The sequence below is a fragment of the Camelus bactrianus genome, chromosome 8 (genome assembly GCF_048773025.1).
Source record: "Camelus bactrianus isolate YW-2024 breed Bactrian camel chromosome 8, ASM4877302v1, whole genome shotgun sequence".
Classification (NCBI taxonomy): Eukaryota; Metazoa; Chordata; class Mammalia; order Artiodactyla; family Camelidae; genus Camelus; species Camelus bactrianus.
The window spans coordinates 76,385,863-76,407,017 of NC_133546.1; the positions used below are offsets into that span (position 1 = coordinate 76,385,863).

At 37.3% G+C, this 21,155-nt stretch overlaps 1 protein-coding gene across 1 annotated transcript in view; it reads left to right on the forward strand.

Annotated features, from left to right (window-relative positions):
* Positions 1–21,155, forward strand: part of RIMS1 (regulating synaptic membrane exocytosis 1) — a 451,285-nt gene that overhangs the window by 174,928 nt on the left and 255,202 nt on the right. Inside the window, 2 exon segments of the mRNA XM_074368769.1 lie at positions 13,462–13,675; positions 16,165–16,176. Of these exon segments, the coding sequence (XP_074224870.1) occupies positions 13,462–13,675; positions 16,165–16,176 (226 nt within the window).

Sequence of the window (21,155 nt, forward strand, 5' to 3'; positions counted from 1 at the left end):
GTGGGAACTAGCAACGACCACAAGAAAATGCTGAAAATTTTTCAGATAAAATGACGTGTGTTTCTCCCAGCGGCTGTGTGTCCTGGACTTTTCACAGAACAGACTAGACTGGTGGGCTCGCCTTTCTCTCTGACTTTTATAAGATGAGCTTTTTGTCCCTTATTAGCTGTCTATCGACAGATGATCTAAAGTCACTCATACTGACCCCAATGTGCCAGGAAATCCCATCAGTCGTAGCTGCGTCCCAGAGCTCTCAGGTGTGGGAACTCAGAGACTTCAAAGCAAGGTGCTCTCTTCCTTCATGATTATGTGTCTGTGTAATAATAATAGGTAACATTTACTGAGCCTGCAGCACGTGTGAGACTCTGTACTAAAAAGCACTTTACATTGATGATCTCAGCTGACCCTCCCAGCAGTCCTATGCGGTCGCTATTATTATATCGCTGGTTCATAGATGAGAAAACAAAGGAATCGAGAGTTTATATAATTTCTCCATGCTCATGAAGCTAAGAAACAGAACTGGATTTGATCCCGAGTAGGCTCCCCCTAGACTTGTGCTTAAACCAGCATGTTGACTCCCTTCCAAAAAGTGTCCGGTTGTGGAGTGGAGTTGGTTTATTTTTGCCCTCTCTGTATGAATAAAACAGAGCCAGCCTAGTGATGTAGTCAGGAATGCAGCAAAGGCAAGGCTGACAAGGGTGTTGTGTGTTCCAGAAGATACTGGTGTGAATTGATCATACAACTCTTTGGCTTTATCATCTCTGTGGACACCGCCTTCTTCTAAATTGTCCACATGTGGAGTTTGCCCTTGATAGATCAGATGGATTTAGCTCAGAAAAGTCCACAAGGAATGTAATTCGATGTCTTTCTTATTGATTAATTACATTTTTTATCCTCTAGACGGCACCAAACTTACCTATTAGATTTTCTTAAAAGTTAACTTCACTCCCTCCTACAATTTCATTCCCAGTTAATCTACTACTTTCTGGTTTCTCTTCCTTAACCTTGATTTTATTCTCTCAAACTGGGCTGGGAGTGGGTAACCTGTTTATCAGAGTATTAAAATGATTCCTCCTCGTGCCAGATTTTCAGCTTGAGGCTTCTAGGGTATCTCAAGTGTTAGAAAGCAGTGACGCTATTCCATGATTTGGAAACTAGAGTTCTAGGACCTAAGATACAAAGCTCCTACACAGGCCTTAACACTCAGGAGCACAGGAAGGGTGTTTCCTGGGAGATGAAGTGGAAGGAAAATTTAAATGCGTGCTGAGGGCGGTGGGCGGCGGGGGAGCCTCTGTGTCCTGAGATGCTCACCTGATGCTTACTCAGGAATGGCCGCCTGCGGTAGATTGAAAACGGAATTCAAAATAAAGGCTTGACTGAAGTAACCAGCTGTAAAATAAAGGCTTGACTAACAGCTGATAATCAGTCACTCTCTTCTTCCTCCTAAGTGTCATCCTTCCGTGCTTTCAGAGCACCGTGGGATGCTGATTGGGTGAACTGCGCTTTTAATAGTGCTCAATTCAGGACAAACAAACAAAACAAAACCAAACCAAACCAAAAAAAAAAAAAAAAAAAAAAAAAAAACCCACCCAAAACAAAGAAAAATACAGGACAATACCCTTAACACAAAAATTTGTCTAAGGGCATGAAGAATGAGGGTCCTCCGCAAAAGAGCAAAGGTTGCCATCCTTTATCAACTTCTCTTTTGTTCTTTTTCACCTACCTTAGAAAACACAGGGTGTTTTCTAGTAAGTTATTCCTCCCGCTGATCAATCCAGTTTTATTTCACACATTAGCTGTTTTCAAGAAAAGCCCTTTCAATAGCTAAGAACTCAATGTTAAAAAAAAAATTAAAAAATAAAAAAAACAGATCTTTAGCGCCATCTGCTGGGCGTTTGCAATAACTAAAACGTGCATTCGTTTTAAAGACTAAATAGGATCTTAAAGGTAAACTGAAAAATAATTTTTTCGTCTGTAGTCACTTATACAAATTACTCAGTAATATCTGGGGTACATTTCTGAATTACTGAAATGTTTAGAATATACATATATAAATATATGTAAATGTATTAGAGATATAACATTTTATATATTATATATTATTATAACTGGCGGGGTGGGGGGTTAAGTTTTATTTGGGGCAAAATGAGAGCTATAGCCTGGGCAACAGCATCTCAGATAGCTCTGAGAAACTGTTCCAAAGAGATATTATAACCTTTTTGAGAGCAAAGGTTTTTTTTATAAACTATTTTTAGAGCAGTTTTAGGGCCACAGCAAAATCGAGGGGAAGGCACAGAGATTTCCCATATACCCCCTGTCCCCACGCATGCACAGCCTCCCTCATTATCCACATGCCCCACCAGGTGCATTTGTTACAACTGATGACCTTCCCATGACGTCATCATCACCCAGTATCCATGGTTTACATTAGGGCTCATCCATGGTGTTGGACATTCTGTGGCTTTGGACGAATGTATAATGACATACATCCACCATTACAGTATCATACAGAGTAGTTTGCCTGCCCCCAAAATCCTCTTGCTCCATTTACTCATCCCTTCCTCCCCACAGCCCCTCCTACGATTATTTTTTAAACCAACAAATACTGATTTGTACATGCCTGTGATTTGTAAAATGGTAAGCCTTAAACAAGAGTGGATATCAAATTAAATTATATAACACAATATTTACATTTTTCTGCCTATTTTCATACAGGCAGTCCCCCAAATTTTGCATTTATAATTAAAATGTAATTATATGTTGAAAATTATTTTTAACAAGTGAGATGAAAGATGAATGGGGAAAAAACGCCTTCATTTGCCAATTTAACTCTAATGTAAGGATCTCTGTTATATTATAACCATCAGATAGTCTTCAGCAGGGTCACTACTGACCATTACAAAAGCAGTTTCCTGGAATTTATCCCATGCCTGCTGAGTCAGAAGCACCTTAGGTTAAGGTGCATTTTAATAAGCCCCTTAGGTAATTTTGATGCATACTATATTTGAGAACACCAAGGAAACATGCTTCATACATCAGTAACTTTCCATTCCTTTAGCCATACTCAGATGAGTATCTGAAGACAGGAAGGTGAGGTGGAAAGTTGAAAATTATCGCAAGCCAATTTTAGGACCTTATGCAAGCAGCTTAAAGTATGGGTCTAAGTTTTCCCATTTATAAATGAGAAACTTGTCCCTAGAGATCTTCAAATTCCCTCCTGTGTCTCTATTTTCCATTTAAAATCAGGTTTTGGAATCTTTCCTTTATCTTTTCTCACTCTGAAAATGGAGTTTAAATGATTCCAAAGTTGTGAACTCCAAGTCCTAACAAAGAAGTAGATGGGGGCCTTGGTTTCAAGTCTATACAACTAAGTTTTACAACAACTCTTAAATGTCGGGAATGATTTGTGAGGGTTAAAGAAGAAAACAAAGATGAAATACAGAACAATTCAGACTTCTCTCAAAAGCAAGCCAATGTGGTCACATAGAGAAACAGCACATTGTATTCCTGCAGATCAGTGCTAAGTGAAAACTTAACCTAAGTAAATTTAGATTAGCAGATTATTCACAAGTTAAATCTTTATAATACTTGGTAAGGGTTCAAATTGCAAAAGGAAGTCCAAGGTAGAAAGGAAAACGCATGGTTGTAAAAGTGATCTCACTTGAAATACACAAATTTGCAGTTGCAGTCATTTCCTTTTGAAGAATATTTATTTGTAAACAACTTGTTACATTATATAATACAATCTGAAAACTTTGCAAAAATACATTTGCACATTTTAAGCAAGGCTAATTGCTCTAAGTAACAAAAAAATACTTCAATTAGTCATCAATAATAGCAAATCATAAACCTTCGTTAATTTTGTGAATACAGCCTAGAAGGTTACATTTTGTTAAAATAAATTTAGTTTTATTTTCACAATCAAATTACATTAGGCTTTTTTTTTTAACAGATTTCATCATGATGTCTTTTGTTATTGAAGTATAGCTGATTTACAATATTATATTAGTTTCAGGTATACAGCATAGTGATTCAATATTTTTATAGTTTATACTCCATTTAAAGTTATTACAGAATAGTGGCTATACTTCCCTGTGCTGTACAATATATCCTTATAGGTTATTTATTTTACACACAGTAGTTTGTACCTTTTCATCCCCTACCTCTGTCTTGCCCCTCCCCACTTTTTTCTCCCCATTGGTAACCACTACTTTGTTCTCTGTATCTGTGAATCTATTTCTGTTTTGCTATATCCATTCATTTGTTTCATTTTTTAGACTACACAAGTGATAACATACAGTACTTGTCTTTCTCTGATGTATTTCACTAAGCATAATACTCTCTAGGTCCATCCATATTGTTGCAAACAGCAGTTTCATTCTTTTATATGTCTGAGTAATATTCCATTATGTGTATATAAATGTATATATATACATTATGTATATATGTATATAATTATATATATAATTTCTTACTTATCTATTTATCTGTTGATGGACACTTAGGTTGCTTCCATATCTCTGCTATTGTAAAAAATGCTGCTATGAACATTGGGGTGCATGCATCTTTTCTCATTGGAGTTTCCTCCAGATCTATGCCCAGGAGTGGGATTGCTGGATCATATGGCAATTCTATTTTTAATTTTTTGAGGGGCCTCCATACTGTTTTCCATAGTGGCTTTTACATTTCCACCAACAGTGCACATTAGGCTTTGAAGAGAAAAAATAATCTCTAATATGGAAGGATGAGCCCATGTACAAAAGAAAAACAAAAAGACCATTTTCTGATATTGATCGAAAAGCCTTAAATAAAGTAATACAATAAGTAAAACTCAGTGTCTTCTGTTGTTTTACGTAGTTCTCTTTGTACCCCCGGGGACTCCGGCAGTGACTACTGGAGCCCAATAAATGTTTGTTGAATTGGTGTTTGTTAGATTCCACTGTGTCTGGTAACTAGGGAGGAAGCCTGACATCATGGTAGGTATAAGATCCAGGAGAAGGGTCTGTGAGAGAAGCCAGTAGATAGATGGGAACAAGGGGAAAGTCACCTGGGATGCCAGGATGGAGAACTAGACTCTCTTAGAAATGATGATTTAGCTGCCGATTGACATAATTGACATAGTTTGTTAGGAAGATCATTCAGACACTGTGAAAGATGAACTAGGGATGGAACCCATTGGCCAGAGCCTAATTAAAAAGTTGATGAAATAATCTGAAAAGAAACAATATAGATGTATGTGTACATATAACTGAACCACTTTGCTGTACACCTAAAACGAACACAGTAAGTCAACTACACTTTAATTAAAATAATTTTTTTAAGTTGATGAAATAATCTGAGCTAAGAATAATGATCTTCATCACAGGTGGTAGATTTTTGCTGTGCGTCTGATCTCAGAAGGAAGCTTTTGTGTGTTGGGGTTTGACTGTATACAAGTGTCTTGTATCTGAGCCTGAGTTTTACCTTGACTTGCTGTCCTTACAGCCTTCTCACTAGAAGAAATGAACAGGACAGAGACAAGTACGTATATGTATATGTAAGTTTCTTAAGGGAAGACGTCTATTAAAAGAAATTTCCTGGTGGAGGCAAAATGCTTCTCATAGTAGGCACTAGGGGTGCTTAGCATGGTGGGCTCGGGGAGAGAGAGAATATGAGTGAAGAATACATATGAGTGAGAAATTCCAAAATTAAGCTATTGCTCAGCTCAGGTGCAGCGGAAGGGATTAAGAAATTTGACCTAAATCAGAGGATTGTAGATGAACTGGAAGACTGACCCTCACAACATCTGTTCCAGAATCCTTCCAGGATTATTAGGAAGAAGCTGGAAATCTAGCAACTCAATTTCACGGGCCCTCCTGCAGCTGGAATCCCTGTGTGATTCAAGGTGACGTGGACAGTACCTTTCTGATTCTACAGCCTCCTGGTTGAGGAACTTAGAGTAGCTGGATTTATGCTTTTGTTTTGGGGATCTCTCCTGGAAATCGGGCCAAACACCCACTTCTGTCCCCCTTCCAACAATTGAGTGGCACCAAATTCTGGTTTTGCTTAAAAGACTGTGATGTTTGTTATTTTCAACTCCACTCTGATACAAGGGACTATTATTTCCAAGCATCATTTTTAAAAAACATTAATCACCACTGAAATGCAGCAGAATTTTACTGATCCTGTGCTACAGAGTAGAATCAGAGACAGGTTCACTAAAAAGAGGACAGTGGTGTGTGGGGGCCAAAGAGCCATGTTTTTAATCTGCACCTGTGTTTTGACTTCATAGTTATGTGTGGTTATTGGGCTGTCATTCATTAGAATGTATATGCTGTACACTTGGCTGATATGCAAAGACTAAAAGGTAACTTGGTTTCAACTACCTTTCTGAGAAGCTTGGGGGCATTCATAATTACTTTATTATTATCTTAGCATGTTTTCCTATTTCTTTACATTAGTACTTCTATTAACACTACCCCGTGCCGGATTTTTATTACTTCAGAGAACAGTCCAAGTCCCAAATCATCAAGAAAAATGTTTTGTCCAACTAAGCCAAAGAAATCTCCCTGATCATTTCACCTAGAATTATTAGTCTCTACTGAACAATGCATTTCCATTCTTTGTCACTTGGTATATGTTGCCATAAACTGCTAATTTGTGTTTACATGAAACTTACCTCCTAGGTAGACTGTTCCTTCTTTGGAGTCAAGAAATGTGCTTTAGAGTTGAGGTTAGTGTGAATTTTTTGACAACAATGTTTGATGTCAACTTTTTTAAAGCCAGCCTTCATCATATCAGGTGGGCAGACATTTAATTTCAGTCATTATCAGGGCTCCTGTCTGGACACCCCCAGGTCTTGTGGAGGTGCTTAACCAATCCAGCATTCTCGGAAAAGTCTCCTGGCTTTGATCTCCTGCCACTAACATCGTGGACCCTTGATGGTGCCCTGTTCTGTGTGTTCTGTGCCAAGGCTGGGGAGGGAAGTAGAGGCCACGCTTCTTGTTTTCAGGACCCATGCCTCCCCGCTAATGCATGTGCATCCCTGAGTGAGTCTCCATCGTGGATGCTGCGTGCAAACCACTCTGGTCTCTGCCCCTCCCTTCATCTTGGGGGAAGCCCTCACCCTTCTTTGAGACCTGTTAATTTTGTCTTTTGAGACGTCAAAGCCCAGATTCCCATTCCCTCCCACTCCAGGGAAATGTAGTCTAGACACTGCAGAGGACAGCCTGGAAGAAGGGTGGAGCTGCCTTCCTTGAGCTTCTGACCACTTGGGGATGGAGGGAGGACAAACACAAAACAGAAAGAAATGAGGTTAGCACAGGGAAATATACTCAATATCTGGTAGTAAAATATGGTGGAAAAGAATATGAAAAAATATATGTATGTTCCTATATGACTGAAGCATTATGCTGTGCACCAAAAATCGACACAACATTGTAAACTGACTAGACTTCAATAAAAATATATATGTACAAAAAAAAAAAAAAAGAAAGAAACGAGGCGCCACGCCAGTTCCAGAGCCCCCTCTTCACTCCACCATCCCTGGTCACTTAGCATCCTCTGCATGCCTTATTTATAGGGACTGACCAACGAACACTTACTAACTGGCAAGGATGTTGTTAATACCTTCCTGTTTAAATTAGTTATTTTGCATTATAGGATGATGTATATTTTATAGACTTATAAGAGTGATATTTAGTTTTGCAGGTTTCCTCTTTATTTCCTTCAAATATGTGCCATTAATCACCCAAACAACTTCTTTACAACTGGAACCTTGGAGTTTCTTGAATTGAGTGCACAGATATTAAAATAAGGCAGTGATGGTTACCACAATGAAACAACGGAGAAAGTCACACCCAGGGAGAAAACCACGGTTTCTGTATCCATGCTTTCTTTTGACAGCACTGCACAGTTTAGAACACTCTCCATTTTCTATGCAGATAATTTAAATCAGAGATTTGTCATCATATATTTTGTTAACCTTGCTAATCAATAAGAATATAGCATTAATTATATGTACATATATATGTATAACTGAATCACTATGCTGTGTATCAGAAACACAACATTGTAAATCAAGTATTTTTCCATTAAAAATTTTTTAATAAAAATTAAAATGTACAAGTAAATTTCACATAAAGATTTTACATTCTGCAGCCCCACATTTACTGTAATACCATATCATAAAATACATATTTCCATTTATTATTCATAATAGAACACTGGATTAATACATTAAAACATTAGATTAAAAAAATAAATATGCTGTTTATGGTTTCACTACCAGTATCCTGATTCCAAAAGCATATTTTATTATGAGGACAGCATCTTTGACAGTGTTCGATGTAACGTAAGGGGAATACGAATTAAGAAAAGGGCATTAAGGTTGGTTTTTAAGAGACAGTTTAGTAGAGCACTGCAGAAGGTTATGGAGTAAGTAGATTCTGAGGAAGAGGGAGTAATGAAGACTGCCCCTCCTGCCCTCCTGCCCACCCTTCCTGCCTTCCTTCCTGCTTTCCTTTTATTAAATGTCTGCTGGTCTAAAGAAGGAGTATCTGGGAAGTAAGTCAGAGGGGTTGATGGGGACTTGGGTTGGACTGTTTCTTAGGTGCAGAATAAGGCAGCCCTGTCTGTAAGTAGAGGAAGAAGCCCAGGAAGAAAGAGATGTGAAGATGTAAGAGACTCTGGGCTGAGAAACAGCACTTCCTTCTCTCTTTCTGCTCCCCGTGCTGATGTCCAAACCAGCAGTATAAACATGGCCCATCGCTGAAGCCAAGGAGGAATCTTAAATACACATGAGAGGATGGTACAGAGGAGTACTGGCCTCCAGGAGGATGTGGTCCTGGCAGAGTTTGGAGGGATGCCTGTGTGAATGCTGAGGCCCTTGGTGAAGAGCTACCCCAGGCTACTTAGGTCCATTCTTCTGGGATAAGAGCTCTGTCCCTGGGTGTCTGTCATCCTTAGGAACTACTCTGTGGGCTGGACTTTTCTCCCATTTCCGGTGAGACTGGAAGAGAACGCCCCTCTGAGATGCGTCCCATGGAGAACTTGGGATCCTAGAGACCTTACCCTCATACCTCAACCAAGAAGCTTCATCTTACCGACCCCCTTGCTGTGGCCTCTGGGGAAGGAGCCATCACATTCCACCCACCAAGCACGGTCTGGGAGACCCCGTGGTCTAAGCTGCATAAACGTAGAAGACCAACACTGGGTCCGCAGACCACCAAAACAGAATTTTGAGTCTTTCAGCTTCTTCACAGTAGCTTGAAGTCGATTTACAAAAAGAAAGTTTGGGAATTACCATACAGGGCTTGAAACATGAGTGGAGGGACGGAGCAGGAGGGTAGGGTCTGTAAGAGGTACCGAGGCAGAAGGGAATCAGCATGGCTTTTACTTTCCCACAGTCAGCTTTGTTCTCATACTGTCAATTCACCACCATCAAAAATGGACATCTCCTCGTAGTGAACATTCTTCTGAGTCCAGAAACACTTCCATTTGCAAGTTGAATCTGTCTTTATTCTCATGCTTTATGTGAGCTCAATACAAGATCTAAAGTGTGTGAAATTGAGAATGACCTATTCAAGTAGAAAATAAAAGCAAAGTCCCAAACAAAAATGAGTTTCCTCGTCATAATAATAATAATACTGTCTGCCTCATAGAATCATTATGTGGTTCAACATATGCGTTTCTGCTTAAAATTAATTAGATTCCATAAATGGTCAATTCTTGTGCAGATTTTGATGCTGTCAAATACAGTCATTTTTTCAATTCTTTATAGCACTCGTTTCTAGTGGGATAGAACTGAATTTTTCTCTTTTTAATATAAAATATCTTATACCTACAAGAGTATTATGGAACATATATGTAAAGCATAAAGAAAAAGAATGAAACATACAACATGCATCCACCATGCATCTTAAGAAATCAAACATTTCCAGTACTTTTGAGACCCAGAGTTGGAAAAATTTCATATCTTCATGAAAAAATATTTATTCTCCCATTGTTGAGTACGTTTTATAGTTGAGAATATTTAATGTCCTCAACAAGTCTAGTTTCCTGCACAGATGTATAGATGCAGGAACCTGTTAATTATGCTGTTCAAATCTCTGTCATCGTTTGTTTTTGACCTGTCTGGTCCATCACCTACACAGAGAGAGGCGTGTTAAAAGAGCCTGCTGGGACGGTGGATTTCTCTGTCCGGGTGGTTTTACCCATTTTTGGCTTGATGTGTTATTGTCTGTTACCAGTGTAGACTTGTCACATACAACATGAGATGACTACTTCTTTCATCGTAGGCTGCCCTCCTTATCTGAAGTAACGCTTTTTGCCTTGCACGTTCCATCAGTTTTGTTTCTGCTGTAGTTGCTGGTCCTGTTGCTGTTGCTCTTTCCCTGGGATGTATTTTTCCCATCCTTTTATCCCCAGCATTCTCTGCTGTAATAGTTTGGGTATATCTCTTCTGCACCTCATTTAGTTTAGCTGAACTTTTGAAAGCTGACATGATGCTCTTCGTCTTTTAATCATGCTGTAGTCGTTACTCTTGTTGCGCTTGCTGCCCCATTGTACTGTTTTCACCATCACAGGCTCTGTTGGTCCTTGTTCATTTGTTTCATTTCTTATCTTCTTTGGATTGACTTTTTTCTCATTCTCTGGTTTTCCCTCTACTGGTTTGGATATTATACTCTCTATTTCCATTATTTTTGGTGGCCACCTAACTAAAATTTTATTTTCAGTCACGTGTATGAAACGTAAAACTGAAGTTCTTGGTCACAGAGCCCCAGCCCATGTCCCTGGGGCAGCTGTCGGCTTCAGAGCTATGTTTTCTCTGAATTACTGCTCTGATCTCATTTTTTTCCTTTGAGGCTCTCCATACTTTCTTCTCAGGTCAAACACAAATTAAAAATTCGTCTTTTAAATACTTGATCCAGCATTTCTAGCATTTTGTGGCAATCAGATTTTTCAGGATGTTTTGTTTTCAGTGTAAACTTGTTAGTAAATTTAGTTTTTGTTTTTTCCCAAATGGACTAAGAAAAAGTATTATTGGCTACTTCTAAGGAAATATATGTCTTTACCATCTGGCTGAACGGTACATTTCGAATATTATTTACAGTTTGGTAGAACAGAGGTGTCATGTACAGAAATAGTAATAATATATGGTAATAAATAAGATTAAGTAGTCTGTGAATGACTAAAGGAAATGCTATGAGACTGCAGTAGAGTAACGTTTCATCTCAGTGGTCAGTGCCCTGCACATGTATATTGTTCAAAGGTTTCCTGAAATAGACACCTTTTTGATTGGGTCCTATTGGATGGATAAAAGTTCTTTATGTTTGAATTTACAAAAAAAAAAAAAAAACAGAAAACCTTTGATTTTCAAACCATTATGCCTTAGTATTAATTATATACTAAGTCAGGAGTTGACAAACTGGTCCACGGGCTAAATCTGACCTACCATGATTTTTGTAAATAAAGTTTTATTGGAACACAGCCATGCTTACTATTCACACATTATCTGTGTTACTATGCTCATGCTACAGCAGTAGAGTTGAGTAGTTTTGACAGAAACTGTATGGCCCACAGAGTCTAAAATACTTACAAATACTTATTTTTGGTACCTAAACTAAACCATGTGCTATATCGCAAGGTAAATGTATAGGGAAACTGTTTCCTTAGCCTCATTTTCTCCTTTTCCTAAATATATTTGATTTGGTAGCTCTAGCAATAAATATTTATTCATACACCACCCCCTCTCTGCTTAGTGCTTATTTCTGTCTCTTTGATCAGAGATATTTCCTTGCTTCTATTCCTTAATAATTATTCCCCTTAATAGAAGCTTTAAGAGATCCAGTGCTATTTTGTATGGTTACTTTTGAAATAATAGAAATCCACTGCTGTTTTCTACCAACTTGAGGCTAGATTAATGGTGTTTAAACTATAAAAAGTTCAACGTATTGAATGACTCTTCAATAAATTGATCAGACACTCTTGCATTCATTAAATAAAATATCGCAGTATCTTTCTATGAGCTGGAACTAGCCGGCCTTTAAATTGGAATGATTTCCGATTCTAAGCTACTTTATATGCTATTGCAATGCTTTGCTTTAACTATGGGAATTAAAGAGGAAAAGTGTCCATTGGCAAAGCGGGAAAGGGATTTCTGAACTTTTTAAAGTCATCACTAAATTGTGCTCAAAACCTGTTGATGTTAAAAGGAAATATAATGAAATCCCAGTCTTCAAACACTACAGTGCTTGGACTTAATTTATGTGATTCTGTTTCCAGGGAGAACCAGTTCCCCACGGTTGTCTTAGATGTAGGGCATCAGGCTAACCACCTGAATTAACAATAGCACGTGTTCTCTGATCCTGGGGATACTCACATCAGGGAAACCAGCCAGATACACAGATGCATTTGATCCCCCACTTCCCAGGAGGCTCTCTTTTGGTGTAAAAGTCGATGACTATTAGCTACACCGAGGACAATGCTCTCAGCTCTCATTTACAAAATTAAAGCATCCTTTCACTGGGGATTCACTGGATGTCACACTGTTTTGTACAGAACAGTGAATAGTTTCCATCTGTAGAAGCTTAAGGATTGAGGGACTGGGACTGATGGGAAAGGAGGAAACTTCAAAGATATTAAGCGTGAACGATCTTAGAGGAAATACTTTCCCTCAACGAATTTAGTTGTCTCACCTCCAGTGGATCAATAAATAGTAATAGCAACCCTCATGCATGTAACCTGGGAGAGGTCAAGGAAGACTGGGGTATATAAAAGTCCCCAATATTTGCAAGGTAAGCTTTAGAACTCTTAATGTGACTGGAACAAACTAAGCGAGCCCCAGTGTAAGATATATAACCATATAAACAGTATACTCTGTGTACTGTATGAAATACTTGGTGCCAGTCTCCAGGAATGGGGGTGAAGGAAGATACTTGGTGGAGGACAGATTGCCCAGCTTTGTAATTTAAAACAATCTTTTCCCAGGTATGTATCATGCTGAAACAGTGGGCCATGGAATCGAGTTACAGTGACAAACTTTTGAAAAATAGGATTCAGTATTAAACCTCCAACAGAAGACAGAAAATACCAGAACACATTATATAGTTGTGTCACGTATAACTTCTGCTTCAGTTATATATCCACGTGATTATAGTTGTAAAGTGTTATGTCTGTCAAGATACTCTGAAAGCCAGGTGTCAAAAGAAGCAGAGGCATGGAGTGGGTACATGAATTCACTGTGTGGGAAAAACCAGGATGCTACAGAGTCCAGTTACGTGTGGTTCGGTGCTAGTCAGCAGTACTGGAATTAACTGAAGACATGCTAATACCTGTCTCACCTCTGGAGGTGAGATTGGTGGGGAAATGGCTTCGCACGTGTTGCTTTAGTTCAAAGAGCTATATTTTGTTAGGAAAAACTGTTTTCCCTTTGGTCATCCATCATTTACTCAGTTTGCTACCACCTTCTCTTTTGTCCAGGAGACTGCATCAACAATTTGAAAGCTACAAGGAGCAAGTGAGGAAAATTGGGGAAGAGGCGAGGCGTTACCAGGGCGAGCACAAAGACGATGCTCCGACGTGTGGAATCTGTCACAAGACCAAGTTTGCGGACGGGTGTGGGCACCTGTGCTCCTACTGCCGCACCAAGTTCTGCGCGCGCTGCGGGGGCCGCGTGTCGCTGCGCTCCAACAACGTGAGTGTCCCCGGCGCATGCGCATCCCCGCAGACGGCGCGTGCGCGGTGGGAAGCAGCCGGGCATCCGCGCACACGTGGTCGTGCCCTCCCTCGTGTTGACCCTTTGTTTTTCATAAGGCTCAGCGTAGTGGATTAGGGATGAAAATGGTAAACAAAAGACACTTTCTGTATGTGTGTATCTTAATGAATGATTACTATCCCAAACCAACAGACTACCTGGGGAGTAAATTTATTTTCTGAAGAAATTTAGTCAATGTAGATTTAGTATCATGAATTATGAAACTCTTGAAAGTTGCTAAGACCAGTTCTTGCACAAAAAACAAAACAAAACAAACAAAGAAAATCCTTTAGTTTCTGCAACATATGTTTTGGTTTGAAGGAAGGTCAAATCAAGGTGTACTGTATGGCATTAAATTTAACCCAATATAATAATGTGCAGAATAGTAATTAGCCTCTCTTGAGAGTGATTTCATATTTATTATCATGTTAACGGAATATAATACTGAGTTGATCTCACAGAAATTAGTTGGATATTTATAGTATGTCAAAATACACTTTTTTAATTGGTAGGGGAGAGAGTTGAACTTCTCTATGAGATGTAGACGCACCCATTGCAGTTTCTTTAGTCGGCTTAAATATTAGCTTCTCCTCTGTTATGACAGTGATTTGAATATATTGCAGTTTTTGAGGCACTAAAATGCTAATATAAAGGACTCAGTATTATTATTTATAAGTACTAGAGTAATTTTAATAAATATTTAGTTTAGAATACATCTTAGTGTTGCACTTTATTATATCCCCTATGTTAGTACAGTAGAATTATTTATAGGGATGTCTGGGTGAGTTTTCTTTTATATAGGTCTACAGTGTAATACAGAACAGTTAAGATTATCACATACCTAAAGAACTCCCAGTGTTTCTTTAGAGAATTTCTCATATTATCTACTCATGTCTAGAATTTAACTTAAAGTTGTATTTAAAAGTAAGAGTGCTTTAAGCGCCCTTGATATCTTTCTAATTTGGAAAATCACAGTTGAAATTAAAATGAACCTTCCAATCAACACTATATTCTTTGGCTGTGTATTTGAATTGTAAATTGGGTATTATTCTAAAACCTCTCCCAAGGAAACTGACATTTAGTAAGTTAGACACATTATTATACTTAAGGATACATTATTATACGATTATCTTTGAAGCCTTAACTTTTCTGAATGACAGCTTCTTTATCGATGAAACTGAATAGTAATAATTATTACATATGGTTGTTATAAGAATTAAATTAAAATCATTCAAATTATGCATATTTAAATTTTCTTTAGGTCCCGTTCTTATGGCCACATAAGTTTTCTTTTTTTCTCCTAAAAGTTATTTGTTTTAGTTAATCCTCATAATGCTACCTTAAAGGCCTTCTAGAAGCACCTTAGATTAAGAGTGTCTGGCACATAAAGGTGCACAAGACCGATTTGTTCTTTTTCTCTTCTTTAGTTCTTGAATGCACTGTTTTGGAATGAATCCTCACAAATGAGACCTGGGATGATATTCAAAATAGTTAACAACTCATATGATAAGGGTTCTGTCTAATCTGAAAAGGTGCTGACCCTGCAAAATAGGGGCGCATGGGCTGAGTGTTAATGCTGGCTGAGTCCCGCAGCTGTTGAATGCTTTGATTTCACGTTATAGGTTTGAGGCAAGCCAATAACATAGAGTCAAACTCACATTTTAAACAGGAAAAGTGCTTAGAGGAACTTGAACTAGGAGGTACCAATGCTTTTGAGCAGACACTCAAGCCTAATGGAGTTCATTCATCTTTACTAAACCTATCCAATCTTGGGGGAAAAAATCATAAAGCAAAGTAAAAGAAAGAACAACTTAAAATATTTAATCTTGGGCCTAAAAGGGAAAAGTATATTAATTTGGTTTTTCCTGTGATGTTGTAAATGTTGAAATGTATATTACAAATCAATATTTCTGATGGGGTAATTTATGGCTAAAATAGTTAACATATTTCTTTTCTCATTTTTATTTATTCCAAATATTTTCCATTCTTAGATTTTTCCAATTTGTAACTATATATATGTGAACAGTAATTTGATAATTAATCATTCAAATTTTATGCATTTTAAAATGTCTTTTCAATCATAGGTAGGCTAAATACGGTAGTGAATTAAGTTTTCTTTCTGAAGAATGTTTTATGAAGAATGTAGATTTAATAATCCAAGTTCTAGATAATTCTAAAATTATAGTGCCCAACTTTTGTATCCAACATATAACAGGAGCCAGATTTGTGCGTTTTCAATGAAAGATTGAACAATGACTATTTTTTTTTGGTAAGAATAAACATTTACTTTTCAAAATACCTGTGTTTTAACACTTTAAAGTAACACATAATTGTTTTTGTAAGATCTGTTTATTAATATGTGCCTTCTTTTTGTTTTTCTCTTCTTTCCCCTCTCTCTTTACCCCGCTTCCTTGGATGCTTCCCCAAAGGAGGACAAAGTGGTTAGAATCCATGATTTCTTTTCTATCATTTGTTGTTACAATGTTGTGACCTTGTGTTGCTAAGTACTGTATTTCACAAAGAAATTACAATGCTAGGAAGAGCACCTTCCCAGTTCTCATGGGAAAAAAATAAACATCCAGGAGCACTACCGTTTGAGCTCATGGGAATAGTGATATTTTAATATAATTTAAATCATGAAACTCATTTGTCCTCTGGGCTTTCTGAGTTTTGAGACTGCTCCACCTGCCTTCCAGAACAACCAGGTCTAGAGAGCTTTGCCTTTCTCAGCACTCAGTAGATGCAGAGGCAGGTAATTTGAAACTTTGTGACAGAAGGAATGGGATAGATGGATTTAGTGGAGAGAATGGATCAAATTAAAATCAAGACCTCAAAACAAAATGACTTTTCAGTAGAACACAAGTAGCAGAGTTGTCATATTGAACCACAGTTTTGCTCTTTTCTTCTCCTTCAGGAGTTGAAATCACTCCCTCGGGGAGTGAAAGGTCACCTTTAACTCTGATCAGCTATGCAAACCACAGAGGCTGTACTCAGTAAGGTAGGATACGTGTGGAAGCTTCAGTCAGCCTGTCCTTTGTGTACATACTATACACTTTCATTTGGTGTAAGTTACAATTTCCCAAAGTTCACTGATTTCCCAATATGAGACTGAGGCAAAGAGTATTTTGGGTTCAATATGTCAGCTCAGCTGCCTTTGTTCCACTGGTTTAAAGTTTAGATTACGTACTATAGTGCATAGGTAGCAAGCATGAAGTTAAATTGAACATTAATTTGTGCCCTTAAACTTGATGCTAGCATATGTTCATCAGTTTTTTCTATGAAAAAGAAATCAGGTTGAAAATGATATAAGGTAGTTTATTCTCACTAAATGTGTTTGCTTGTACACTGGTGGTTTGTGAGATCATGTTAGGGGCTATTATTTTAATACAATACAGGTTTCCCTGGCTATCTGACAGTAGAGCATTCCTGTGCAATCTTTCATAAACCTAAATGGCGTAAAGGGAGGAAACAGTCACCTCAGGACACATCTTGCTCATGGATGCACAAAATAAATCACGATAAAGCACAGATGCTCAAAGACACAGTTCATAGCTCTGGTGGCTGGTTGCTGAGATGCTGAGTGTGGTTCCTGGGGAAGGAGCGTGGTGGGGCTGCTCTCTCTGCTCTGGGTACCGCTGCCTATAGTACAGCTCAGGGCAGGACGAATACTAACTACTGTTTTCACATCTCACCTTTCTCTGTAAAAGTGAAAATCCTCTTCGTACATCTTTTGTTTAGTGAAAACAGGTATGACAGTATGATTTTCGTAAAAGCAAAAAGGAGTAACATGAGCTTTCAAAAAGCAGGGGATGCCGGTAATGTATGGTATTAGGAAAAATATAATTGGAATATCACACTTTGGTTACATGAATATTATTACTTTAGATGAGTCTGCATTTGAAATGTATATAATTTTACATTCTTCTTCTAAAGAATTAAAGTTTGAGTACATAAGTAATGCTGATGTTACACAGACTTGCTGGTAAGACTTCAGCTACTCCTCTGAGACTGGCCAGGTTGATTGTTCTCGGACAGCACTTCTGTGGTAGGTTCTTGGTGCTTATTATGGTGACTGACTCTGGAGTAAGAATTCAGGTGGATTTTTGTGTTTCTCAGGCTGAACATAGAATGAAGAGACCTGTGAAATACAATCACTTTCAGTTATTGTCTTCACTTTGATTAAGATGCATATATCTACCATTTATTTTTAAGTACTTTGTCATAATTTCATTAAAGATCTTTTTAGCCTATTGAAGTTGTTAATGAATTGCCTTCCTAGTCCAAGGAAACTGAAGTCAGCTTTTGTCTTAGCTGTGTTAATGAGAATAACTGAGTATTAAGCAAAGTGCTTTATTGCTGTTTCTTTCCCTTTCCCTTTGAGATCTTTTATCTTCCATGGAGAAATTATAATTTACAGATGTGTGTGTGTTGGTGTGAGAGGAAATCAAAGTGTAAAAAGCATGAATAAAACTTGTCTAAAAGCAATCTCCAGCTTGAGCAATATAATAGTAATGAATTCTACTTAGTTTGATAAATTGGTGAATAATGTGACTAACATACTAGTGTATATGATATGAGACCTAAGAATAGCTAATATATAAATATTTGTTTATGAAGTCTATCAAAAAATGTTAATGATTGTATTTTTTGCAGCCTAGCAGTATTTTATTTTAAAACTTTACTCTTAACCTAAATCACCTCTAACAATTTGGAAGATTGTGTACTTCCTTATAAAGAAAATGGTTTGTCATAAAGAATCACTTTGCAACTGACACATGTAATAGCTTATACTAAGAGGTTATTTTATACAAGTGCATGGTTTCAGAGATAAAATTATGATTGTTTACTTCATTGAAATTCCTCTACACTGTCTAAATATATAGGAATACTGCAGATTTCCCCATAGCCTGTTTAAATTGTTTGTCTTTGTTTTATCATCCATTGGGTGACAGAGTACTGAACTTAGATAATTTCTTTGATAACATTAGCACTTTGCTCTTATGCAATCAACTGAATTGAATCCTCCAAACTCAATCCCTTTGGGATTTCCCATAAATTCTCATCACTATTTCTTTTTTGGTGGGGTGATTGGTTCATGAATAGAGCAAATAAAAACTGAACTTGCTACATTTCTAGTTAGTCTTGATTTTCACAAAAATTGCCAGGTGTTATAAATTAAGAGTATCTTATAGTAAATGTCAGCAAGATTCTGAAAAACAGAAGGCTACTATTTTCTTTTTTTTTTTTAATGTGAAAACTGCACATATCTATCAAGTTTGGTTTTTTGGGGGTTTTTTTGTTTCTGTTTTTTTTGTGGGGGAGGTAATTAGGCTTATTTTTTTTTTCAAATGGCAGTACTGGGGATTGAACCCAGGTCCTCATTTATGCAAAGCCTGTGTTCTACTGCTGAACTACACCCTCTCCCTGCACATATCTACCTTTCAAACATTTTATATCAAGATAATAATTAATAAGTTACAGTGTTTACAAAGTCATTTTTAAACTGGCTCCTCATACCTTTTCACTGATGTTTGTTTATAAAAATCATGCTAAATGACATTTTGATAAATGATATGCTGATAATGTATGTTTTTATAGAAAAAACTCATTAAATGTAAGTGTTGGGTGAAATGGGACAGTACCAACTGAGTTTGGAACCGGCCTCACCATAAAACATTATCTGTGGGATGACTGGTTCTTAGCAGCATAATGAACTTTGCTCTCACAGACTGTCCTTAAATAGCAAAATTAATTCATTTTGTTTATTCTCTCACTAGGGTTAGATGAAGACAAGCAATTCAGTGGAATCATATCCATTTGTAACAATGATTTGCATGATTGCATTAAATATTTATTCTCATTATGAGAAAATCTCTCAGAATTATCCCTATTTAGTCCATGACATGATGTCTTCTGATCATACTTTTCAACCTTCAATCTTTTGAAAAAATGACAATAAGAGTTTCCCTGGGCCCACTTTCATGTTCTGTCTTTTCTTCTCTTTTTTCTTTATGATGAATTTCTTTGTAAGAATGTTCTCTTAGAGATTCTATCCAGAAAGTCAATATAGGCCTAAATAGAAAAGTGTATAAATATAAACGTATCAAAAAGGAAATGTTAGGGTGCAGAGAAGAGAACTTTCACTAAGCAATGTAATTGATTAGAGTTCTCAAGGAGTCTAATTGATTAGAGTTCTCAAGGTGTCTCTTATTTTTTTGTGTTTGTCCCAGAGAGGAATAAAACACCAAGTGGTAAAAATTTTTGTTAGATAAGTCAGAAAGCCGTACATTTTTTATTGCAAATCTATTTTAGGAATTTGCCACACTGCTTTTCAGGGCCATGGAATTTTAATCTCTTGAATTTAGCTTTATGATTCTGGAAATGTTTGCTAATATTCAATAATTATTAGGAACTTTATAGTCCTGGTTTTGTCCCGACTCCCCAAATCATTGTTTAAAACCTTTATAAAATCTGTTTCTGGAAATTACCATTTTACAAACCAATGTTGAGTACAGATACGTATTGGGACTATGGGAGTTGCACCAGGGTATAGAGAAAAACCCTTCCAGTTTAAGGACAGGAGCTGTGACCTTACTTTTTCCAAGCTAAAGACTAACTTATGGCAAACTCCCTGGTTTGTTTTTTGTCTTTGTTCTGTGAACATAAATTGTCAAATCTCTTGTTCACTTACCCAGGAGTGGAATTTCTGGGTCACATGACAGCCCTATGTGTAACATTTCAGAGACCTGACAAACCAATTTCCACAAGTAGTTACGTAGCAATTTTTAGGGTTCTAATTTCTCCACGTTCTCACCAACACTTGTTATTGTCTATTTGTGTTTTTACTATAGCCATCGCGTTGCCTGTGAAGTGATGTGGTATCTCGTTGTGTTTTTCACAAAGCTGCTTTTAGGTCAAAATTATCAAACTGGTTTTATATCTACAAGGATTCACTTTCTGTGGATTTAGACTCTTATATAAAAATGTTTCTAAGTTAGCAATTTCTTGAGAATGAGTATTTCTCAAATGGCTAGCATATTTGAATTGTTGGGAATTTGGTTTCTTTCCTCTCTGGTGATTCACTATGTCCTTTACATTAGATTCATGTAAATACTTAGTAATCTATGTAAATCAATCAGAACAGGAGCTCTGCTGTGTTTTAGATAACTTGGAATCTAGTCTCTGTCTACTAGACTAGCTATCCCTAGGGTGCACACAATTTAAGAGACTTTCATTGCCAATTGAAAAGACTGTTTTTTAATAGTCAGCTTTTACCACTCAGCCATAGGTCCAAAATTAACACAGAAACTTAAGCCCAGACTTTAAAAAAACATTCTTTTTTCAGCATGCAAAAGATGTTTTCTTGAGTGATGTGAGCTTTTAGCAGTACACAAACAGACATGTGTAAAGACTAAGTAAC